The sequence below is a fragment of the Zonotrichia leucophrys genome, chromosome 19 (genome assembly GCF_028769735.1).
Source record: "Zonotrichia leucophrys gambelii isolate GWCS_2022_RI chromosome 19, RI_Zleu_2.0, whole genome shotgun sequence".
In the NCBI taxonomy this organism is placed as follows: domain Eukaryota; kingdom Metazoa; phylum Chordata; class Aves; order Passeriformes; family Passerellidae; genus Zonotrichia; species Zonotrichia leucophrys.
The window spans coordinates 10,661,693-10,686,976 of record NC_088188.1 but is presented as its reverse complement, the minus strand read 5'-3'; the positions used below and the strand labels follow the sequence as shown (position 1 = coordinate 10,686,976).

At 49.7% G+C, this 25,284-nt stretch overlaps 1 protein-coding gene across 11 annotated transcripts in view; it reads left to right on the top strand.

Moving 5' to 3' along the window:
- The window catches only part of MSI2 (musashi RNA binding protein 2), a 199,310-nt gene that overhangs the window by 61,659 nt on the left and 112,367 nt on the right, over positions 1-25,284 (top strand). For all 11 annotated transcript variants that reach the window (XR_010442426.1, XM_064729501.1, XM_064729500.1 and 8 more), the window contains one exon: positions 8,707-8,799. Coding sequence is in view for 10 of the 11 variants with exons in the window: in XM_064729501.1 (XP_064585571.1) it covers positions 8,707-8,799 (93 nt within the window). In the remaining variant the exon portion in view is untranslated. The remainder of the gene's footprint in view (positions 1-8,706; positions 8,800-25,284) is intronic.

Sequence of the window (25,284 nt, the reverse complement as noted above, 5' to 3'; positions counted from 1 at the left end):
TTGTGTACCCAGGTGTGTGCTGGAGGGGGACCATGGGTGGTGTTGGGCAGGAGGCACCTGTGCCAGTGGCCTGCTGGCTGTGTGCCATGGCCTGCTGTGCCAGTTCCGTGCCATGCCCTGCTGTCCCTGCTGTGCGTGCCCTGCTGTCCCTGCTGTCCGCGGGCCATGCTGCTTCCTGCTGTCCTGCTTCCGTGGCCCTGCTGTCCCTGCTGTGCCAGTGTCCTGGTGTGGTGGCACCATGGGCAGCACCTTTGCTGCTGGTTTCCCAGCGTGCCTGCCCTCATTGCCAGCAGGACATGCAGGGATGTGTCAGCTTTAGGCAGCAGCAGAAGGGCCCCTGTTTGGGACCAGCTCCTCTCCCCATCCCTGCCTGGCTCCCGGTGCTGATGGCACCTGAGGAATGAGCCCTCCAAGCTCTGGTGGGGAGATGCTGTTGCTCCCTGGTGGCATCTCTGTTTGAATAAACAATTGCTCCCAGACCTGTGGCGTGGTTTCCAGCGCTGGGGAGAGATTTCTTGCTGGGTTTGTAAAAATGATCTAAATGGATCCGACATTGTGGCCATAAAACATCTGTAACATTACACATTTAGTTATGTTACTAGAGACTTGAGTTCATTTTGATGGGCAGTATTTTATCTGCTACTTTTCCCCTTCTGAAAGCAAAGCTTTCTGTAGAGGAGGATTTATAGAAATGTATTTCTAGTACAAAAAAAGTCATGCACATTAAGATGTTGGAGTAAAGGAGAAATAATGTCTTTTTTTGGAGACCTTGGCTGATTTATCTCTTGCTTGCTAGTTTGATATGGCCTTCCTAGCTAGGAACAATATTTTTTTATTCTTCCTTTAATAACAATAATGTCAGTAACAATGTCTTGTGCCGTTCCAGCATCTTCAAATCAGACTTTCCGCAGGTTAGGCATTTAATGAGTGAAGCCTCACAGGCTCCATTGAGCTGTGGGGATATATTTCTGTTCTTTTTGTGGAAATCAAGGCACATAGCACTCGATTGTGCAACGCACTCGACCTAATGAGGCTTCCCCAAATGCTGTGAGTTCAAATGTGTGCTCAGATGCTGAGCCCTGCAGTCTCCAGCTGAGCTTCTCCCCAGACTCTTTGATAGTCAGTGCTGTGCAGGCTGAAATGACTTGCCCTGTGGTCACTGAGTGAGTAAACATCACACAGGGAGACAAGCTCTTGGAGCTGAGAGATGCTGCCTTGCTTTGGAGAAACTATGGCTGTTTTCTCTTGCCTTGCTTCCCCTCTTGGCTTGTGGTGCAGCTCCTCAAGGGCCCTTTTATTCCCAGTCAAGGCTTATTTGATCTGCTTTGGAGTGACAAGGATGCTGGTTTGATAAAGGCTGGTGGGCTCCCTCCCTGGCGAGGGGAGCATCTCCCCTTGGGGAGCTGGATGTGGAGTGCTGCAATTCCTGTAATTCACCATTTGTGTGTGTGTGGGGGAAAGGATAAAAGCAAACACAGCATTTCATAAAGCTGTGGAAGTATTTCAGCAGCAGTAATAGGCAAATCTGGGCATTGTGCAACCTTTAGTGGTCTCACCTCAGAGGGAAGGCTCAGCCTTGTGCAGAGCCTTGCAGCTCCCTCCCAGATGAAGCCAAACCTGCTCATCAGTAACTGATTGCCATGTGCAGCTAGAGCATGTAGATGAAATTAATCAAGGCTAAGGGTTAAAGTTTCCATTTGTTCTTTTCAGAGAAATCATCTGGAGTGTGTTGGGAAGGAGGTAAATTGCTTCGCACATTTCTTATTCCTTCCTGTGAATTTTTCTTGTTTTAGCAGATTATCTAGAATCTTGACAGAGAGCTCCCATCACTGATTTTAGAGGGTTATCATGAAAAATTAGTTGATACTAACTTAGAAGCATTTAAATTATATCATGCTCTCTGCACTGTAGAGGCAATAAATTTCTTTGGACTGGCCTCAGTGTTTGGAGCTGGAAGAATTTACAAACTCTGGCAGAATCCTTTTCCTCTGCAGTTCAGGCTGGGTTCTGGTTGGGTTTTGGTGAGCACTGGGTTACAGGGCTTGGTCTGAGCCTCCCAGGAGCCTTTTGTCCCTGACCCTGGGGGTGTCAGCACGTCTGTCCTGGCCAGGCTGGGGATGTCAGCACGTCTGTCCTGGCCAGGCTGGGGGTGTCAGCACGTCTGTCCTGGCCAGGCTGGGGATGTCAGCACGTCTGTCCTGGCCCAGGCTCCTGCCCCTCACTGCTGCCCTGCACGCCCTCCTGGGCTTGTGAGAGCAGGGACAGCCAGGGCCCTGCTCCTTCCATTGATCCAGGGGCAAGATCAGCGCTGGGGCTGGGCTTTGGGAAGGTGAGCAGCTGGTTCCCTACTCAGTCCATCCTGCTCCACCCTTAGAGCTGTGCTGCAGATGGACCTTGGGCATGCCCTTGGAAACATCGTCCTCCAACAGGACACCAAACTGTGGCAGCCAGAGGTGTTGTGGTTGTATTTTGGCCATGGCACAGGACATTTCCTTTGGGAAGGGGGTGTGAGATAGGTGAGGAATTGGGAATGGTCAGTTAATCTGTGCTCCCACTGAGTGCTGCTGGCCCAGCTTCCAAAGGAGGTCCCTGGGCAGAATGCCATCTCCCCCTCTGTCCCCTCCCTCCTCTCCCTCCCTCTCTGCCTGCACAAGGTGAGGCTTTGCCAGTAGCCTGTAGATTGAGGACCAGAGGCTTAATTGCTTCCCACTGGGGCCTTTGTCCCTCATTACTTGGGCATTGCAGAAATCCCCCTCCCAGTCACGTTGGGCAGTGCTCTCCATTTGTGGCCCCGAGATGTATTAATTTAAAAATAATTATCTTCATTTAAGGTTATTAATGCAGTTTTTAAGCACTGCTGAACAGTAATCAGGCAGGCAGGTTGGATGAGTTGTCTGCACTCAGTGAATATTTAGAGTTACCTTCCTACCATGCCATGCAGGAGGAGCTGAAGCAACCAGGGGGATTTAAATAGGTTTGCTCTGCTCCCTGCTCTTGGTGTGCTTCTGTAACCTGTAAAAGAGTTAACTGGAGCACAGGAGGTGGGAGCAGCCCTCGGGGATGTGATATAACTGGTTATAGCAAGGCTGTGGGGCCAGGAGCTATTCCTGGGCTCTGGTGAATTTTACTGCATCTTTTGATATGGAGCTTGCAGGCAGATTTTGCTCCAAAGACCTGCTGAGCTCTCACAGCTGGGGCCAATTTTCAGGCTTGGATCTCCCATGCAGGGAGCTCTGTGTGGTGGTGCAGGTAAAGGTGTGCTGTGTGTGTGGGACCCCAAACCTGCACAGCAAACCCTTCTTTTGGGAGCTGTGCCCAGGGCAGGCTGCCATCACCTGCCTGTGCCTGTGGGTGAGTGAGGGGCTGGGGGTGAACCCTGGCACTTTAACCCTGCAGCAATTGCGGAAATGGACCAAGAAGGGCTTTGCTTGGCCCTTGTCCAGGTTTGCTCGTGGAACTCCAAGGATGGTTTTGGCAATTGCTGCCAGTCCAATCTGTCTTGGAAAAATCAGTTTGTGTGTTCTGCCTCCTGCTGATGCCTCAGCACCAAAACCCTCCCAGCAGGAACAGCAGAACCCGAGGCAGCCAAAATCCAGGAACAGAGCAGGGACCAGGTCTGGTTTCTGAATGGGCTGGGAGAATCCAGCCCATGTGCGTTTTCCCAGAAATCAGGGGAGCTGATTTACCCCTGGGAATGTGTTTGGATTAAAGGGCTCTTTCATTCCCTCGTCCCTTCCATGGCCTGAGCAGTTCTCACAGGATGACAGAGCTTACACAGGGTCAGGCACAAGGTATTTGCTCCATTTAAGTCCTGCAGAAATCCTATTTTGAGTCCTTGAGCGTGCTGTACGTGGCACCCAAAGCCAGCTGCCTTTGGGGATTGCTCTCCCTGCTCCAGTGCAGGGATGGAGCCCAGAGCCCAGCTCAGCTCCTCCATCTCTGTGCAGAGCACCTGGAGCAGGATGGTTCTGATATTCCCTGGGAGCACACACAGCCTGGCAGCTCTCACTAAACACTGCCTTTCTCCTCCTGTCTTTGCATCACATTTCAGTTGGGTTTTTAATAGCTTTTTGGAACTTCCTAGGGGGATCCCAGAGGCAAAAAACTAAAAAAAAACCTGGAGTATTCTTATGGTGTGTGCTCTGCCAAAGAAGCCTGGCAGCTCTGTTAACAAGATCACTTCCCCTGTTACATGAATTATTGTTGGTTTTAATTAGAAGTAATGCTGTAGTTTGGATGTACAGCACAATGGGGTATAAAATGAAGTTCAGCACAGATACCAAAGCTGGTTTTTCCAATTATAAACCTATTTAGAAGGTGGATACACTAGAAATGATGGAATGTCAAACTGCAGATGAGGTGAGCAGGCTGGGATACACGTGCACCCCTGCCCACGCTGTTGTAGGAGAGAGGGGAGAGTGCTCTGGAAAACAGTTGCATATGCATAATTAGCTTAATCTGAAATTAATGCTAATTTCAGCAATTTGTGATGCAGATTCACTATTAGTGCTCTAGACCACTTCCACTACACTGAGAAGTTGAGGATGCAAAGCCTCAGAGTGATGAACTCCACGCTGGATTGGGCCAGAAGCAGGTCCAGCACAGGTTCCCAGGGTGTTGCTGAGCCCCCTGTGCTGGGTGTGTGTCTCTGTGTCCTGCTTTGGGACTTTACATGGATTTTGCTGCCAGCACGGCCTGCCAGTGGCACACTGGGGCTCCTGTCTGTGCCAGCTGGGTGTCAGCACTCCGCCTTCCCACCCTCACCATCCTGAGCCAGGAGCTCTGCACTGAAGCTGGAGGCAGGGCGCAGCTGAAAGGCTGTGTGAGGAATGGTTGGGAATGATGCTGAAAGCCCTTGCCCTGAAGTTACATATTTAACTTCTGTGTTGAGTGTAGACAGGGCCCTGACTCATGTAGAAGGAATGGTGGGTACTTACTGCTTGAGATTTTGAAATTCTGGGAATCCTGCAAAATATTTCATGAGCTTAAAATCTTTGTTCATTTTTACTAGTAAGGATAATAAGAGAGTTTTGGTGGGGAAGGAGAAATGATGAGCAGTGTTACAGTGTGAGTGTGAGGGATGTCCAGGGGTTTGGAGCTGGAGCCCCCAGCTCTGCAAAGCCTCATTTCTTCATTTCATTGGCTAGGCTGGGTTTAGCTCACGTTTGTATTGACGTGTTTGAGTGGGACCAGACTTTCCTTCCCAGAGGCTGCATCTTCAGCCTGTTGTTCAGAGGAGATTTACCTGATACGCCCCAAACTGATCTAATTACAGCCACAGCCTTGCACCAAAAGGCACAAACTGAGCAGACTGGCCTGGCTGAAGCAGGGAAGGTTTCCTTGCTGCTCCTGCACCTCCTGAAGTGTTTGCTCAGTTTCAGAGCACAAAGGCGATTATATTTTTCAAAAGCCAAGCCAGTAAAGAGAATGTAACCTTGAATGCCTCCTGGCAGGAGGAGTCACATGTGTTTTGATTAACTCAGCACCAGCACCGTACACAAACAGAGCAGTTGTGTGATGCTCACAGTTAAAGGGCTCACCCCAGCTCAGATCTGCCTCTCCCGAGTCCTTCTGCAGCGAGAGAGAGACACCTTCAGTGCACAGACCCTCCCAATTCTCTGGCAGCCAGGTGAGCAGAGCCTGCAGCAGCCAGGTGGATCTGTTACCCTGCACGTGGAATGCAGAGACACAGAGCTGCAAGTATTGTGGTTTCAGAGTGACCCAGACCTCTTGGAGTTCTTAATAAAACATGGGCTTGTGATTGATTCACTGAAATCGCTTCCATTACCCCAAGCCCACTGCTGCAGCCAGGAGAGGGCAGGTGGGGCTGCTGGCACAGGGTCCAAAGCCACCAGGGCTCTGTGCCACCATTGCTTTGGGGTGTCCCCATTGTGAGCAACCTCCAGAAAGAGATTGGGAATTTACTCACAGGAGGAGGCAAAGCTCCTCAGTGACTGTCACTGGAGGAATTCAGAGTGGCAGGGTGTGCCCAGGTGTGCCCATGTCCTACCTGCTGCCCATGTCCCTCCTGCTCTGTGTCCCTGTGTCCGTGTCCCTCCTGCCCATGTCCCTGTGCCCGTGTCCCACCTGCCCATGTCCCTCCTGTCCATGTCCCCCTGCCCATGTCCCTGTGTCCATATCCCACCTGCCCATGTCCCTCCTGGTCCCCCCTGCCCATGTCCCTGTGTCCGTGTCCCTCCTGCCCGTGTCTGTGTCCCCCCTGCCCATGTCCCTGTGTCCATATCTCCCCTGCCCATGTCCCTGTGTCCATATCCCACCTGCCCATGTCCCTGTGTCCATGTCCCCCCTGCCCATGTCCCTGTGTCCGTGTCCCACCTGCCCATGTCCCTCTGTCCGTGTCCCCCCTGCCCATGTCCCTGTGTCCGTGTCCCTCCTGCCCATGTCCCTGTGTCCGTGTCCCCCTGCCCATGTCCCTCTGTCCATGTCCCACCTGCCCATGTCCCTCCTGGTCCCCCGTGTCCATGTCCCGCCTGCCCATGTCCCTCTGTCATGTCCCTGTGTCCATATCCCACCTGCCCATGTCCCTCCTGGTCCCCCCTGCCCATGTCCCTGTGTCCGTGTCCCCCCTGCCCATGTCCCTGTGTCCGTGTCCCCCCTGCCCATGTCCCTCTGTCCGTGTCCCACCTCCCCGTGCTCCTTTCCTTGCCCAGGTGAGGCTGTGCCACCTCGTGCCACAGGTGGGAGTCAGGCAGCTGGCCCTGCTGTAGGGGCACGTCAGGGTGTGCATTCTCTGTTCTGGTGCCGGGGGAAGGTGGGAACAAAGCAATTGAGGGGTCTCTTCAGGGAAATGTGGATTGTAAAAGCAGACTTAATTTTGTGCCTCGCTTTGGTACCACAGAGCTGATTTCTGAAACCATTTCCCAGCTCGCAACGCATCTCTAGGCATTAAAATGTTGTGAATTTGCTTGTCATTACCAATATTTTCTTTGACTGAAGCTATTGAAACAAAGTGGTCTTTTTTTTTTTTTTCCTATAACCTTCAATCTTGCTTCTAAAAGCAGTAGCTCTCTTTTTCCTTCTCTCTTGGTCAAATATAAAAATGATGATAATTTCAAATACTGCTTTAGAATAATTGCTTTCCTCCCTCTTTTGTATGACAACAGAAGCTTGGCCTGATCTTAAATCAGATGCTGGCAGGCAGAGGGCTCTTGACAGCCCTGCAAAATCCTTTAGTTACAAGTCGGCTTTAGCCAATTCTTTATTTGTAAATGACAATTTTCTACAGAAAAATATATGCTTGGGCTTCAATTTTGGAGCCCTAGATTGCAGCCAGGAAAAAAATAATTGAATTTTTACACATTTTTTTTTTCCTCCTCTCTTTTTCTTCCTAACTTTAAAAAAAAAAACCCAAACAGAAAAAGTGAGGCTGTGCAAGGTGTGATTGGAGCTGATTGAGGGGAGTGTCTGCCCTGGTTGATGTGCAGGCTGTGGGACAGGAGTGATGATTGATTTGTTCTGGGAAGGGTTTGGGGCTGCTCTGAGCTTTGTGTCCGTGCCCCACCTGTGTGTGTGTGACAGGGTGCCCTCGGTGGGGAGCAGGTCTGGGCTCAGCTCAGGAGCCTCTCATGGGGCTGGGGGCACACACAGGTCCTGGAGGGGCTGAGCTGCCCCAGGGAGGGTGATTCCACAGGTTTTAATCTTTCCTAATGGACACTCCTCTGTGGGGTTAACAAGATATTTAATACTGTGCTTGTTTGATTTGTGGTATATTGGTGATTTGTTAACGATGTACGGATGTAAGCTTGTGTCGTAGAGGGAGGACCCTGGTTACTCATTCTAGCATTGATTCTCCTATTTGAGTATAGGTTGGCCTGTTAATGGAGAGGGAGTCATTGGGTTCTTAAATTTTTGTGGTATAGAGCTTTAACGCACTCTTTGTTGGTGGCTGCTTGAGGGCCCACAGTGTAGTTGGGAAATCAGTATTTATTCTTTTTTAAAGGAGCTGTACCCCCTTTAAATATCCCCTAATCCGCTTCATTAGGGTTTGTAGGTTTTCCTTGGAGAAGAATTAAGAATGAACTTAGATTCGTTTCACGGGCAACCAGCTATCACCCAGCTGATTCATCCGGTTCCTGGAGGGGCTGGTGTGGCACAGGGCTGGTGATTCCATGGGCTGGGGGCACACACAGGTTCCTGTAGGGGCTGGTGATTCCATGGGCACAGGATGCGATGGCTGGAGGATGCTGCGCTGGCAGCTCTGGCTGTCTTTCATCATTTGATTACTTTAAAAGTAACTGTGCAAGTTCCTTTTAAACTGACCCCTGGAAACTTAATAACACATCACTTGGGTTTGATGTAATTGCCTGTCCCTGCCAAGGAGCGTTCAGGCTGTGTGTGGGAAAAGGAGGGGCAAAGGCACCTCTGCTGTGAGACAGTATGAAGATACAGTGCTTGGGCTCCTTTTTCACTTTTATTTGCATTGAGAAGCACAATAAAAATCATTTATTAAAAAAAAATATCCGGGGGCTAGAGTTGTTATTGAGAGCCTTTACTCAGCCATCTCTCAAATAAAAACAAAACAAGACAGAGAAAGAAGTATCTAATCAAATCGAATTGAAATTGCTTTTGTAAAGAAGTATTCTCATTATCTGGGTTAGGGATGGGATCTGAAAAATATTTCTTTTTTCCACATATTGTTTGAAATAATCTGGTTAAACCATATGCTTGTCTTGTAATTTCTTACAGATGGTCACAAGAACAAAGAAAATATTTGTAGGTGGATTATCGGCTAATACAGTAGTGGAGGACGTGAAGCAATACTTTGAACAGTTTGGCAAGGTAAGTTCTGCCCAAGTGAGCACTACATAGTTGTTCTTTCTTCCCTTTCTGTTTGAAGTGTGTTTTGAAAAACAAAAGTGCATTGAGGACTGAGCTCAAAGGAGGGCCAAGTTTTTGCCTTTCCGTGTCATTTCTTGAAGCCTCTGGGATTCCTTTTCTGTTTGTTGCTTGTGTGTGTACAACATTGCCAGCACTGTTTACTTCCAGTGAAGAAAAAAGCATCACTGGGAGGTGAATCTGTGTCTGTTCAGGAAGAATCTGACCCTTAGCTGAATGATTACACAGTTGTCTTCTCCATAAAATCAGCCTTCTGTTAGCCCCGATTCCAGTGGCAAAAAGGGCAGGGAGACGTATTGGAGAGCTCATTAATTTGTGAAAATGCCTGGAGGAACCACGTGAAAAGCAAGAGCAATGTGGAAGTCACTAGAATATCCACTTAATTTCTTACTAGAAAATCTTTCTGCGAGGATGTGTAGAATGCTGGCATCATTGAAAAATTAAAAAGAACAAAAATAAAAACCCACAGCAAAAGAACCCCTGACCAAAACCCACAAACAAACAAGTTTGTGCAAAGAAGGAGATCTGAACCTTGCCAGAGTAGCCCTTGCTGTGATGCAGCAGCTGTGCAGGCTGTGGCTGGTGCTTGGTGGCTCTGATTTCCATGGGGGTCCCTGGGTGCCCAGGCCTCTGGACAATTGCTCAGGAGGGCCATGGGTGAGGAGCTGCCTGCTCTGAGAGCGCTTTGTGGCACCACCTTGTGCCTCCATGGGTTCCAGCTGCAGGGGTTCCAGCCCAGCAGCTCCGTTCCTGTCCTCTGAGTGCAGCATTTGGTGCTTTAGGTGCAGCATTGCCTGAGGACACAGCAGGGTATCCCAGAGCAGGGCAGCTCCCATTCCTTGCAGTCAGTTTGTGTTTCCTTTATCTGCCCTGGAAAGCCTGAGCCAGGCAGGATTTCGTGGAGGGCTGAGGAGGCGAGTTTATAAATGGTTCCTGTGCTGGATTGATAGTTGTTTTGCAAACCAGTCATTTTATTTTCAATAATAATCTTCGATTCCGGCAGGATGTTTACAGCCTGCTGAGCCTTTTATTAAAGGATTACATGAGCTTTTGGATGTTTCTTCTGTAGTTACTTCTAATTGCAGAACTCCACTAACCTGTATTTTTCAAGTTAATAATAGTTTCAATATAAGTGCTTTGCATATTGTCTGGATGTTGTCTTAATATAGTCTTTTTAATTTCACCATCTGGTGGTTTCATGCTTGCAGTTTTACAGTCCCTGAGAATGCAGCAGCCAGGCTGTGGCTGGGGAGTGACTGGGGACTCGGGACACTTTGGTTCTGCCTTCATGCTCTGCCATTCTTGAGACAGCTTAGCAGAGGTTTGCCTTCCCAAAGGCAGCACTTTGGGAAAATCAAGTGTTTTTTTCCTTCGAGTATCTTAATTTTGCAGGATGAAAAATTTAAGGAGGTGAAAGTTGCCCAAGTTGGGGTGAAGGTAGGAGCCCATTGCCAGGTCAGGGTTGTCCCTGTGAGGCTGAGCCCCTGCAGGAGCCAGGCTGGCAGGGCCTGGTCCCTGTCACTGCAGCTGACCTGGGCCACAGTCCCTGCTCCAGCTTGCTCAGGGTGAGTGAAACTGGGGCTGCTTGGAGCAGAGGCTGCTTGGCTGTGTGGCTGTGACCTGACCTTGCTGCAGGTGTGGGGTTCTCCCCGTGGTGCTGCTCCTTATCAGCTGGGACTCTTTGGTTTCAGGGTGTTGTGGGGTGATTCTCCTCAGGCCCTGGTTGTCAGGATGTGGTCGGTGACCCTTAGCAATGGGGAGTTTGGTTCAGCTGAGTTGAAGACTTGTTAACAATGCTGTGGGCAGTGGGAGGGTGCATTCAGACACAGCACCCAGGGCTGGTGCTGCAGGGCCCTGCAGGAGTCAATCCTTGTCCTTCTCCCTTCCTTGCTGGGGTGCAGCCCTGTGAGGCAGGGCCTGTGCTCAGCACCCAGCCTGGCTCTCCATCCGTGACCCACATCCCCTGGCCAGCCCTGCCTTTGCTCAGGGCTTCCTTAAAATAAGGCAAATTGCATGAGACAGTTAAAGTGTGAGGAGCCGCCCCTGTTTGATAAGAGCATCTCAGGTGATTTGCTCTTTGAAATGCTGAGCTTATTTATCAGCCTGGAAAAAATTGCAGTTCCTGCAATCCTGTCTGTGCTTGCTGTGCAGAGCAGCTCTGGGGCCAGGGGAGGTGTTTTGGGGCTGGAGGTGGCTGCAGTTCCTGCAATCAGGATCAATCCTGTCTGCATTCACTATAGAGCAGCTCTGCAGCCAGGGGAGGTGTTTGGGGGCTGGAGGTTGCTCTCTGCACACAGGATGTGGGGACAGCAGCCACCACCAGCTCTGGGGCCAGGTGGGCTCGCTCGTGGAACTGGAGTTGGCAGGAAGGGGTGGAGTGTTGAATTTGAAACTGCAGCTTTTTGAGAAGCCAGTGCCAGAACCTTTGTCTCCAAGAAAAGGAAAAGCTGTAGTAAACCCACTTGTAAATAGTGATAATATAATATTTAATTAGTAAACCGAGCAGTGAAAGTGGCTGATGATACAATACCAAAGTGTGTGGCAATGATAATTCCTGAAATTCAGTTTATAAGATTTCTGATAGTGATTGTCCTGGCCCTGGGGGCTGCAGCAGTGCCCAGGTGTGCCCAGGTGCTGCTCCCTGCACAGAGCTCCTGCAGAGCAGCCCAGCCTGGCTTGTGCAATTCCACTTCACATGGCCAACTGTGTAATTAGTTTGGAAGACTTATGCCTAGTCATTGGTTTATCCTAATCGGCTTTGGCTTTTCCCAACAACAAAGTGAGCTTATTTTCCTAAGCTGAAACAACTCTGCTCCCTTTGTTCCTCTCTTTTATTGTCTCATTCCTTTCATTCTGTTTTACTGCCAAAGTTTTGTTTCATTAGGCCTACAAGTCATTTCCAATCCAGTGGGCTGCTACAATAAGGCCTTTATAACTCAGCTGCCCTGGTTCCCATGTCCCTTCTGGTCCAGAGCCAGGACTTGTGTTTGACATGGGATTTTAACCCTTTGGTTGCCCTTGGTGGGGCTGAGCCAGGCTCAGGGATCCCAGTGGTTGCGTGCAGGCGTTAATTGATGGGGTAATGGGCTCCAGGTAATGTGTTCAGGCCAGTCATGGGAACAGAGCTCTGAGTGAAAACCTTCTGATTGTGGTGGGAACAGTGCTGGCAATGGAAAGGCCACTGTGTCCTTCCAGCAGGGTGGGAACAGTTCTGCTGAAGGTGTGTTCCACTTGTCCTGAGCTGTTAGATCAGCCCATCTTGGACTGTTCTTGCAGAAAAATCACATTTTCTTGTGTAGGAGAGAGCACAAATTTAAATTTATCCTTTTTGAAACCAGATTGGTGATGTTTGAAGAAGATGTGTGAAGTAGTTTTGTGGACAAACAATATTTTCCATATTTCTATTTCAGATGCTAGAGCAGCAGCCAGTGCTGGTGGTGATGTCCCCAGATGTTTTACTTTCCATCTGAGAGCATTGGCTCTTCAATTCCCCTTTCACAGTAATCCTAAAGTGACTTTCAGGGAAGGGGCTCTGGCACTTGTTTTTTATTTTAAATTTCCAGATGAAATTGGACCAGACCAGCATGCATGAATTTTGTGTTCTGCCCTGGCTTGCTACGAGGTCCCTCAGACCTATCATAGCCATGTTTCAGCTTCACTTGGAATATGTTGTTTCCTCAGGAATGGCTTTTAAGGTTTGGAAATTTTGAGACAAGACAGGATTTCTGAATTACCTCTGTGGATTTGAAATATTTTGTACACTCACTTGTTATTTCCTGTGAGACGCAGAACAGACCAGTGGAATAATAATAATAATATCTGAATTCTGAGATGTTTTTTTTTTTTTCTGTTGAGCTTTTGAAAATGTGTAGTTTTCTCATCTCTTTGTTCTGTAGCCTGACTTAGTGTCAGTTCAGGGAGAGGAGGTGCCACTCTCACCTGTGCTGCCTCACCAGGAGCTCAGTTTGTGAGCACCAAAACATGAGAATGAGAATTTCCTCCTTTGGTTGTACCATGCCCTGCATTACAACACAGACCCTGGTGCAAATAACAACCGGTTTAACCTTTGGAAAAACAACCTCGGTAGTGAAGTGCCTCTGCTTTCAGTGTCAGTGTGTCAGGAGGGAAGGAGGTGGGATCCACACTGAGGATTTCAGCCTAATCTCGTGGTTTACATAAATCACTCCATGCTCTCCTCCCTGACAGCTGTGAAAATATAAATCAGGAAAAGAGGGGAGGAAACTCCTCCTTGTTTGGCCAGGCTGTCTGGGTGTGAATGAGTTAATGCACTGCCGTGGCATTAAGCACTCCAGTGGTTTACTTTTCCCTGAGACCTCGAGTATGGCCTCTGAAGATGTTTTTACAATGAAGTTGTTAGCATGAGAAAAGGTGGTTTTCTCACCACGGGTTCATTTTGGGGGGATTTGGAAGCCTGTGTGGAGCTGGGGCTGAGGCCAGAGTCAGGAGGGGCAAGGAATTGTGCTTGTGTGAAAGTGAAAGCTTAGTTAATTTGGCCTTGGCAGAGAGCTGGGATTGCATTGTCACCTCGGCTGGACATTGATATGTAGATTTAACGGTCAATAGGAGACATGGATGGGCTGTCCTTAAAGCATTTGCTTTGCAGAAAAGTCATCTTTCAGTGTGACACATTGCTAGCCTTTCACATTTTTTCAGCACTGTATTTCCCAGTTCAGTACTTGGGGATTGATTATGTTTTATGAAACGAAGGGATAAATTTGGACTCTTATTTACATTGTGGTCTGTAATAGCCGGAGTTCCCTAAACATTTGTAATGTGCAGTAAAACAGAGAATGTGGTGGGGTTTTTACCAACTGCTGCCCTCAGTGTTCCCTTCCAGAGTCACTCCGAGCTCTGGGCCTGCTGTGGGACAGCCCAGAGCTCATCCTGTTCTTGTTTCTGAGTTATCTGCAGGCACCTTGGCAGAAGCTGCTTAATTTGGATCCCTCATCTCCTTAAACCCGAGCCAGCAATAAACAAGCACGTCATTGTTTGCAGCTTTGATAGCTTTGGAGCAAGGAAAAGCAGAGTTTGGGGGCTGTTCTGTGGCAGGAGCAGCACTGCCTCCTCCCCGCCTCTGCCCTGTGCTCGTGCTTTAAAATTCCACATGTCCCTGTTTCCGTGTTGTGTCCGTGATGTGCCACAGTATAATGAATGTTCCTTTAAATTTTAGCTGTGGCATGTGATGAGGATCTGGGATATAGGGGTCCCTCATGGCCTAAAGCACTTCTTACTATTTCTTCTCCCTCCCACACATGCTTTTCTTTTTTCTTTTTTTTTAAACCAACTGAGAAACTTGATCGTTGCTGAAAAAGCAGCCCCTGTTTTGTTTGCATGCTGCCAGTGAGGAGCTGCACACAGGAAGTCAGTTTGGAGGTGGTCTGCAATAAGCCACATGCTTTGTGGAAGTGGTTTTGTTATAAATTAGATGTTGGTTTCTCCCTGGGTTTTATGAAAAGAGGAAATGTTAAGGCAGGATTTGTGGGTACGAGGGCAGTATCAGAGCCCAGCAGAAGTTTGAAGTTCAGTTTTATTTCCTTTCCTCCTCTGGCTGATGAAGTGCTGAGGAGGCTTCGTGCTGTAGCACCACAGCCTGTGGGAGATGAGTGAAATCAGTCATTATTCAGGGGCTGTGTTTGGGGAGAGAAAAGTTAGATGAAAATACTCAGGTTTCCTCCTCCAACATCTGTGTGAATTTTTTGTGTGTGTGTCTTTGTCAGTTTTACAACTGAGCCAAACCCGTGGAAATTATCTATATCCTTTCTGAGACCCCAAGGAAGTCAATTTTGTTTTCACCCCTGCTTTTATTTTATACAAATGCAATAGGCTATATAAAATCCCTGCCAAATTGAGTTAATCCTATTTGGTTTTTATCCCTGGAGCATTCCTGGGTTCAGCCCAGTCAGGAGGGCTGTAGATGTAGGAGTTCCCTGGAAGAGATGATTTGGTTTGCTGGGTGGCATCTCTGAGCCCCCTTGGGCCCATGGGTGTGGCTGGAGCTCTGGGCTGCAGGCAGGAGATGGTGGTGTTAATCCCCAGCACAGGCACCAGGTGAAATATCTGATGGACATTTCCAATATCTGCTGTGAAATTGCATCAGATTCCACTTTGGCACTTGTCTGGAAGCCTCCCAGGGTTATTCTGGGTGCAGGTGCTGCTCCTGCCATCCCTGCAGGGCACTGCTGCTCTTTGAGGAGCTGCACTGGGGGGCCCAGAGCTTGGCTTTGGGAAAAGAAACCCTGTTTTAGCACTGTTCTCTGATGAGAAAGCAGCAGCAGTTATTTAAACCTGGCGTGCTGTAATTGAAACCTGCACTCTCCTTCCTGCTCGCAGCTTTGGGCAGCTCACAGCCCAGGTGAGCTGGTTAAATAAATCATAATTGATCATAATTGGGGAGTCAGCATTTGGTCAGTGCCATCATCCCCCACCATGGGCACCCCAGCACTGAGTGATGAGGGGGAGACCTGAGCGTGTTCCAAATGCAGCTGAGTCTGGGCCACAGAGAAAAGGGCTTTTCAAGTGCCCAGGAGGAACTTCACAGACACTGTTCCATAAGGGAGAAGAGCGCTGGGAGCAGGTGTAATAATGCTTTTTCCACGTGGAAATGAATGGCCATATTGATCAGTCCTAGAGATGAAGTACCTGAGTTTTGCTCACATGTGGAACATCAAGATGAAACCACTTTATTTAAAACTTAAGTTAATTCTGCAGGTGTAGAATATGAAATTCATTTGATGTCCATCATACACATGTCTCTTTCTGTTAGGAACACCTTATAATTATTTTGTTAGGGGGAAAAGAAGTGCCTGCACAGTTTGGGTAGAAATGGGGTGGTGGCCAAGCATGAATCACATCAGTCCTATCAATAATTTCCAGTCCTGGTGATACCTGCCAGCCCAGAGAGGGAGACAGTGGTACAGTATATGCATTTATAAATATAACTGCCGAAACCAGGACAAGGGCAAAGTAGCTCAAATGAAGAGCCAATTAAGATAATCTAAGCAGAATGAGGATTAACTGCCTCTTAATCTGAAGGGCACCCAAAATGCATGTGGCCAGCTGAGACCAAACAAGTGCTGTGTGTGTGTGGGACATGCACCCGGGGTTTGGGGTGAGCAGGAATGAGCAGGGAGAGCTCACCCCCCTGCCAGGGCACAGTGGTGTTGGAATGGTTCTGGATGGCACAGAATGAGCCTCTGGCTGTGGTGTCCCCTCTGTGCCAGTCTGCAGAGTATTGGATATGTCATAAAGAAATGATTGCAGTATAAGGGGAGTTAACATCTCGTAGTTTTTCTTTCCCAGAAAGAGGAAAGCTCTCAGAACTATGTCAGGGAAGAAGCTGCTCTGTGTTTTCTTTTTAAAAAAAACACTTTAAAACCCATTTCATTTAACCATTTTAGCCTGCTTACTCTACTGCTGGCCTGGCAGGGTGTGTTGGCTGTGTGCACCTGAAGTGGGGGAGCTGGCAGCTCCTGCTGGGTGTGTGGGGACCAGGGGATGCCCAGACCCCACTGGCTGGGTACAGGGGGTGCCCAGACCCCCCTGTGCTGGGTACAGGGGGTGCCCAGACCCCGTGCTGGGTACAGGGGGTGCCCAGACCCACTGGCTGGGTACAGGGGGTGCCCAGACCCCTGCTGGGTACAGGGGGTGCCAGACCTCACTGGCTGGGTACAGGGGGTGCCCAGACCCCACTGGCTGGGTACAGGGGGTGCCCAGACCCTGTGCTGGGTACAGGGGGTGCCCAGACCCCACTGGCTGGGTACAGGGGGTGCCCAGACCCCGTGCTGGGTACAGGGGGTGCCCTGGCCCCGTTCTGGGGGTGCCCAGACCCCGTGCTGGGTACAGGGGGTGCCCAGGCCCCACTGGCTGGGTACAGGGGGTGCCCAGGCCCCGCTGGGTACAGGGGTCCACCAGGGGGTGGGGTGCCCAGGCCCCACTGGCTGGGTACAGGGGGTGCCCTGACCCCGTGCTGGGTACAGGGGGTGCCCAGACCCCGCTGGCTGTGCCCCCTTTGTGGGCAGGCAGTGTGAGCTCCGTGCAGGCTCTGCAGGTGAAGGTGCCTGTGTTGGATCTCTCACTCTGCTGAGTGCTTTAGCGAGTTCAGATCCGTGCCATGTTAATTGTCAGGACTGGGAGGGTGGGAGCAGATTTCACCGGGGGCAATGGAAGGGATCCAATGAATTTCCACTCTGTTTCACCGCTTGGCAAACCAGCACTTACTGTCACTTTGCATAAATAGGTTTATTTCAGAGGGTCAGCCGGCACCGCTCCCCCCTTCCCCTGCCGGCCCACCCTCCCCTGGAGGAGAGGAGGCCGACGAGCATTTAATTTCCCCAGCAGCAGGTGCTTGTCATCCATCTGAAGAAAGCTGCCAACATCTGGTGCAATTGCCTCGGCAAACGCAGTAACAAGGCGCCTGCAGTTCAAACGCAGAGAGAGCATTGCCTCTTTAATGATAACAAGCTGTTGGCTTCCCCTCTGAGATGAATTCATCTCACAGATGTTTGTCTAGTTTTGGCAATCTTATCACTATAGCTTTGGTGATTATGCTCAACTGGAGACTATTACTATAAAAGAAGTTTGAACTTGTTCCATTTTTGCATTATTTATTTATTTAGCCATTTATTTCTCCGCTTTCTGGATATAATTTGTATCAACAACTGTACTGTTGGTCCCATTACCCGAGCACCCTCAGATTTTTATTGCATGTGCTGAACAGTAGCTCGCTACTTGACTCCCACCGCTGGCAAATGTCTTTCAGCCACGCTGACGTTTTTAACATTCCCCATCAGCAGCTTTGTGGTTTGAACCCTCTATTTAACACTACATTTTCTGGGATTACTTGGCGCTGGCTCTGTCTGTTCTCTCTAATAACTGCAATGTACTCCCTGGTTCTGCAAGGCGTGAGGGGCCAGGAATATGCTGGATATTCTGGTGACCTTGGCAGGGCTCTGTGATGACAGCCATGACCATCTTCATTGGTGGATCCTGAACATTTCCAGCCTCAGCCTGATCCCAGGGAGCATGGGGACCTGCAGGCTGAGGGCTCCAGGGCCTGTTTGCTCTTGTTTGCTTTTCTAACATGCCTGGCTTTTTCTTAAGGAGACAATTTCTCCCCGAACGTGTGGAATTTAATTCTGGTAAATAGGATTTATTTTTGGAAACGTGCTTGTGAATAGGTGACTCATGCCTGAATGAAGATGTGTCACTGTTGGTGGGGACACCACGTATATAATTTCTTGGGCTATAAATAGATGCCAGTCCAAGTGCTGGTGACATGGTGATGCTTCACACCGACTCGTTAGCTCAGCCCGGCTGCTGAGGAGAGTGTTTGGAGTGTCAGTCTCTCCTGCTGGAGCAACAATTTCTGCTGATGCTTATGGAATAACATCAATAGATGGGTGGAATCCTGGGAGCACTTTAATTGGCACAGGCAGGTTCCCGTGCTGCTGCCATGGGGTGTACTCGTGTTTCTTCTCTCGTTGCAGGGGTGGAGAAACTGAGTTGTGGGGTGTTTGTGTGCTTGTCAGAAGCCAGGGGTACCACCTGGGACTCAGAAACTGGGTTTGCTGATTTGTTCCTGTTGCTGAGGAGCTTTGAGCTGAACACTCAGGATCAGAGCTCGCTCCCATTTTCAGCTCCTGCAAGGAGCAATCCCTTTTCCCCGTTGTTGATGCTAAACTGTGGCTCCGTGTTGTTGTTTGCTCAACACCACTTACCCACCAACACAGCACATATGGTTTAATGGCTGTCCTTTTTTGTGCTTCTGCTGTAGTTACAGTATTATTAAAAATCCATTAAATTTTGATGTACATCATAAAGTATGTGCTCCTGTGAATGCGAGCGCAGATAATTATTTCTGATGAATAAACCAAAAGGACAAGTATGTAAGAAGTTCATCCTGCAGCTTTCAATTTTCATTATATACATCTCCTGCAGGGGCAATCGTTGTGATGTTGCAGCTGGTTATTTCTGTGGCCTGGCTCTCCCTGGAGATGGATGATGACAGTGCAAACTTGAACTTGCACGAGTGCCAGTGTTTCTGTGGGCACGTTTGTGGATAAATGGTTAAGCAGGAGAGGTAACCCTTGGGAAGGCAGAGGGTGTGAAGAGGCTGCCACACAGCAGCAGCTCCCTCTGTGTTGGTTCATTGTGCCTGGGCCTTGTGGAATCTGGGAAAGTAACCCAATTATTTCTCATTAAAGTAACCCAGAAATGCAGCAACAAGCAAGGTGTCATTGCTAACACAACACCAGGAGGCCAGGCAAGCTCTTCTTGGTGTCCAGGGCCTGAAGCAGGCAGGGGAATCATTAAAAATAATGCATTATAGTGTCCATAAAGTTTCCTGCAGTATATAATGGCCCACAGGGGCATCACCTAGTTTTCCATCTATGATATGGTTACAGCATCTCATTAACTTTCCCATAACACCAAATACACTTCTCTTGAACACCCCCTTCAGGCTTCACAGGTTTTGCCAAGTATTTCCTAATAAGCAGGAACTTCAATATTTATCATGCTTGCCTTTTATCCCCACTGGGCTGAGGGAGTGGTTGGCCTCTCCTGCCCCTCTAATTTCCTATTCCTGAATGCCCTGGGCAAACCCAGCTCTGGCAGGGTCTGCTCCTCTCACTGAGAAGATTTCCCTCACTTTTCCCAACTCTAGTTTTAAAGAGTTTCCCCTGCTATTCTTCTGTTTAAGAGCATGTCTGCACCCAGGGATTAGTCTGGGTATAGCACATAAACTCTCACAGACAGCTTGGTCTTGGAAGCAGTGCACAGCCCAAATGCTGTGTACCTGTGGATTCTTTGCACCTGGATGTTGGTGCTCGGGCTGCCCTGATGGGCTGTGTGTGGTGTCCTGGTTGCTTTCTGCCCTGGAGAGGCTCCTGCAGGGCTGGTCCTGGGGGAAGGTGATGTTTTGGGTGATGTTTTGGGTTCAGCTAGTGTCTAGGAAGGTGATTTTGTGTGTTTTGTCAGCTAGCTGGTCGGGAAGGTGATGTTTGGTCACTGGTGTCTGGAAGTGATGTTTTGGGTTCAGCTAGGCTGCTCCTGGGGGAAGGTGATGTTTTAGCTGGCGTGGCTGTGATGAGCTCAGGGATAGAGGGAGGGATGGGGTTGTGCCTGTGCTGGGCTGAGGAGCTGAGCTCTGCAGACGTGGCACTGATTTGCTGTGTTATTTTGGTCTTATTCAGGTCTCTGTCCAAAATCTGGGACTGGCAGTGTGGCTTTCCCCTTGCTGCTGTGACTGCAGGCTGCGTGCAGCACCTTGCTGCGACCTTGATCAAAGTCACAGTGCTGCTGTGAGAGCAAATGATGACAAATAAATTCACCTTCACACAGTTTAGTCTAGCTGGCTTTGTTCCTCCATCCCTGATCCTCCCTGCAAAGGGCTCTGTTTACTTTCCCTGAAATGGAAGAGGCCCTGCTACACAGTCCTCTTTCAAAAATAAACCCCTGAGAAGGAAAACAAAAGAGAAGGAACAAAAATCAGACATTGTCCGATTATACTGAGCAGATCCTGATCCTGGGTTCCAGGCAGCTGGAGCCAGAGGTTTGTTTAAGTGTAACACAAATTCTACCATTTTTGGATGGTTTGGAACTCTCTGCCTCTCCCTCCTGTGCTTTCAGAAAACAATCAAAAGAGAGAACTGCCCATCCTGTCAGAAAGAAGAGCTGCAGAGCTTCAACACCCAGGATGGCAAAAGCAAATGAAAGGACAAAAACACATCCCACCTTTGTGCTCTGTGGGGCCTTTGTGCCAGCCAGGCTTGAACTCCTTGCTGGCATCAGCAGATGCATCTTTAGCAGTTTGCAGTCATGTTTCTGAGGTAAATGAGCACTAAATGTTGGTGATTGGCACCCTCAGAAGGGATAACTGGGAACCTCTGCAATGGCAGGGCTGCACTGTGTTCATCAATAATTAGGATACAGGTTCCTGGTGGATGTAAGTTTTGGTTGACTTGCAGGTTGTGTTTTCCATTTCCTTGCAGTTTAAGTGGAGAGGTTTATATACTTACTATTCCTTGACCTAAAAACTTGCTGTGTAAAAGGTACAGAAGGTGCAGGCTGAGATAATGCATCCTTTGGGGCTGGAGGCTCACTTCTGACCTGTGTGTACACGGTGTAAACCAAACTGGGCTAGAGCTGTGCAAACAGGCCAGGGCAGCTCGTGCATCAGGGGCTGTCCAGCCCTGCCAGGGTGCTAATGCTGGCTGAAAATGCTGCTGCCCAGGGCACTTCTGGGGCCTTTGGGGGTCAGGGAAGGGCTCTAAAAATAAAGAGTTAGAGGTAACTGAGTTGGTTTGCACACAGAGCTTGTGAGTGAATGTGGTGCAGGCGTCAGCAGCACTGGGGCTGGGCTTATCTGCACAAACTGTGAGTTGGACTCTTGCTTTTGAACAGTGTGGGCTGGGAAAAGCATATTTAGGAGGAAATTCTTCCCTGTGAGTGTGGGGAGGCCCTGGCACAGGTGCCCAGAGCAGCTGGGGCTGCCCCTGGATCCCTGGCAGTGCCCAAGGCTGGGTTGGACAGAGCTTGGAGCACCTGGCACAGTGGAAAGTGCCCCTGCCCATGGCAGAGAGTGGAACAGGATCCTCAAGGTCCTTCCAGCCCAAACCCTTCCCTGGTTCTGTCTGAGCTGGGGAAGGGTCTGTGTGTGCTCCTGGGCTGTTGGTGCTGGCAGCCCCAGTTTCACCAGAGTGTGCAGCTCCAGCTGCTGTGAGCCACAGCCCAGGCAGGATCCCTTCCTTGCTCAGAGTGCTGCTGAAATATTCATGCACAACAAATCATCCAGTTTGAGCCCAACAGCGGGCGGAGGAGGGAGCAGTGGGGTGTGATGCTGAGGTTTGTGCAGGGAAATGTGCCTGCTCTGCTGCTGGGTCCCCTCAGGGCACTGTGCCCTGAGCTAGGTGGGCACGAGCAGGATCTGCACTGACCTGGTCCTGTTAACTGCTGGAATTTGGGGTCCCAAATCCTCCCCAGCTCCTGGGAGCTGAGGTGAAATGAGAAAAGGAGCGTTGCTGTTTTGCATCATCTCTGCCTGATGGGGAGGGTACTTGGAAAAACTTAACTGCTCCGGGACTTTCCCACACTGGCTGTTTAAATCAGTTATTTTTCCCAGATGGTAAATTCAGGAGACTTCCTCAGCAGCCTGGTGGTAATAATAATACTTATATAGCACTTTACATATTCCAAGTGCTGTCCAAAAAGCTGATCTGTCTTGTTTTCTGCAGAGTTGTGTAGTAAAACTTGAAGGATATTGGCCTGAATTTGTAGTCGTTTATCAGCCATCTATCTGTGGGCGAATTTACTTTTCTGATGGCTTGTACCATGTGAGTAAACTCATTTCTCCTGTGGATCTTGACATTAATTCCAGTCTTTCATCTTGGTAGTGGAGATGATCTTTAAGCAGAGCATAGAAGAAAGATGTCTTTGTGGCTATTGCACTGCAAAAAGGATGAGCACAGCTTTGGAGAAATATTTCAGCCTGTATAATGTATAAATGAGTGAAAAGTGGTTTCCCTGGGAGTGACCTGGCTGCCATTGGGCACAGGAATGGCATTGCCTCTCTGCCATCATCTCTCCAAGGCTTTGCTGTTCTTTAAAGATGTTTCAGGGAGTGTTAGTTACAGGCAGAGGGAACAGCTTTGCACACCTGCCTGCAATTAAGGAGTTTGTTTTCATTGCCCTTGGTGGTTTATGGCAGTGCCAGGGACAGTGTGTGCCATGCAGAGCTGGAGGCGAGTGCTGCACACCCAGCCCCGTGTCCCCTCCTGGTGTCACCTGGGCTTGGGAAGCAGCAGAGCCCAGGGCTGGCACGGGCAGGGTGTGGGGCGTGAGGCTCAGGGGCTGGGGAAGGCTCTGGGAGACTGCAGGAAGCACAACAGGCTCAGTGAAAGGGCCAGGGAGAGAGCCAAGTTCCTCGAAAGAGGACCTTGCAAGGAAGGCGCAGATGACATGAAAAAGTAATTAAAAGGAAAGCCCTAATGGGACGTTAGGGGGAGATGCAGCTGGAACTTGAATAAGCAAATGTAAAGAGGGAATTAAGTTTGTAAGCTTTCCTCCCAGGAACTGCTGGGGAAAACAGGGCAGCAGCTTCTGCTGATGTAAATCAGCACCGAGCCCGCAGCCGAAGGGAGTGCGGCTCATTTGATATTTGCTACTCCTAAACCTGGAAACACACAGGGAAGGAGGCTGTGGCGTTCTGCAGAGGTGACATGAAGGACACTTGATTCCAAAGTGAAGGATATTGACTGCAAAAACAAAGGGAAACTGTCGGTAATGTAGTTTGCCTGGGGCAAATTGGTAGTTTGCGATAAGTAATATTAATTTAAGTGTATAATGCTTTAAATTATCTGGGTAATTTAATCTATGTGATTTTAAAAAAATGATTTATCAGCTTTGATCTTGAATAAAAATAAAACAAACCAAATGAAACAAAACCCTTCAATTAATATTAGCACTTTCACTCTGGAGAGTAATACACAGCAGAGACGTTTATTTTTAGCTGTGAAGAATTTGCATGTGTGTTTCCAGATGTGTTCTCAGACTTGGTGCTGCTTAAAATTCAGCCACCACAGTACGTAGATGCCAATTTTCTTTTCCGTAGCATTTTGTCTCTGCCACCGTGGATGTAATTTTTTTTTTTCTTTTTTTTTTTTTTTCCTTCTTTCTTTTTTTCTCTTTTTTCTCTTTTCTCCCAGCAGAGGTGGTGGAGGGGGGTGTGATGATTAAGGCAGCCGGTAAGTCTCTTAGTTCCTCTGAACTTTACTCCCTGTGCCAGGAGTGACCTATTTGGAGGAGGCCCTTTGATGCGGTGTTGGGAGGTCAGGCGAGGTCGGCGCTCTGGCCGTGCCAGCAGTCACGGGGCTGTGGAGGATGAGGGCTGAGCAGGCAGTGGTTTCAGTGCGTTTGTTCTCCCTCTGCAGCCCTGGCACAGAGAGGGCCGGGTGCCCTGCAGAGCAGCGAGAGGCTGGAACGCCCCGGGCAGGCACAGGATGCTGGGCTGGGCTGGGTTCCCCCTGCCCTGCTCAGGGATCTCTCAGCAGATGCAGATGGCAGCCCTGCCTCCCCTGCTCCTCCTTCCCAGCATCCAGCCAGCCTCCAAACAAGGGGCTGCACAGATGGGTGGGCTCCTCCAGCCTCTCTAATTCCTCTAATTGCCCTGTGCAAGAAAGGGAAGGAGGAAGGCTGCTCCTCTCAGCTTGGCTGTCCCAAAGTGAAATCCCAGCTGAGCAGCTTAAAATAGGCAATGGTCAGCTGGTTGTGAGGCCGGAACTAGCCCGGGGAGCATGGCATCTGTCTCCCAGGAATGCTGCCTGCTCATCAGGCTGGGTAAATCAGGACTGGGAGTGTTTCTGTGTGAGACAGGCTGCAGTGGGGATGGGGAGCAGCCCGGGCTGTCAGCAGGGCTGGCGTGCTGCTGTCCTGTGGTGTGTGCCAGGCAAGGATAACCCAGTGCTCATGGGCACCACAGCGTAGTGCTCCTGTCCTGTGGTGTGTGCCAGGCAAGGATAACCCAGTGCTCATGGGCACCACAGCTTGCTCCTGTCCTGTGGTGTGTGCCAGGCAAGGATAACCCAGTGCTCATGGGCACCACAGCTTGCTCCTGTCCTGTGGTGTGTGCCAGGCAAGGATAACCCAGTGCTCATGGGCACCACAGCTTGCTCCTGTCCTGTGGTGTGTGCCAGGCAAGGATAACCCAGTGCTCATGGGCACCACAGCATAGTGCTGCTGTCCTGTGGTGTGTGCCAGGCAAGGATAACCCAGTGCTCATGGGCACCACAGCGTAGTGCTGCTGTCCTGTGGTGTGTGCCAGGCAAGGATAACCCAGTGCTCATGGGCACCACAGCATAGTGCTGCTGTCCTGTGGTGTGTGCCAGGCAAGGATAACCCACTGCTCATGGGCACCACAGCATAGTGCTGCTGTCCTGTGGCGTGTGCCAGGCAAGGATAACCCACTGCTCATGGGCACCACAGCTTGCTCCTGTCCTGTGGTGTGTGCCAGGCAAGGATAACCCAGTGCTCATGGGCACCACAGCATAGTGCTGCTGTCCTGTGGTGTGTGCCAGGCAAGGATAACCCAGTGCTCATGGGCACCACAGCGTAGTGCTGCTGTCCTGTGGTGTGTGCCAGGCAAGGATAACCCAGTGCTCATGGGCACCACAGCATAGTGCTGCTGTCCTGTGGTGTGTGCCAGGCAAGGATAACCCAGTGCTCATGGATGTCACGGGTCACCGTGCTGCTGCTCCTGCCCAGGGCTGCCCTGCCAGGCCACTCACAGTGCCACATCCAATAACTGATCCAGCTTAAAAAGAGAAGGAGAAAAAGATGATCCCAGTGATAGCAGCACGATGACCAAGTCTGTTTTACCTGTGTGCTTCCCTCAGCACTGCTGCCTCCCTCCCG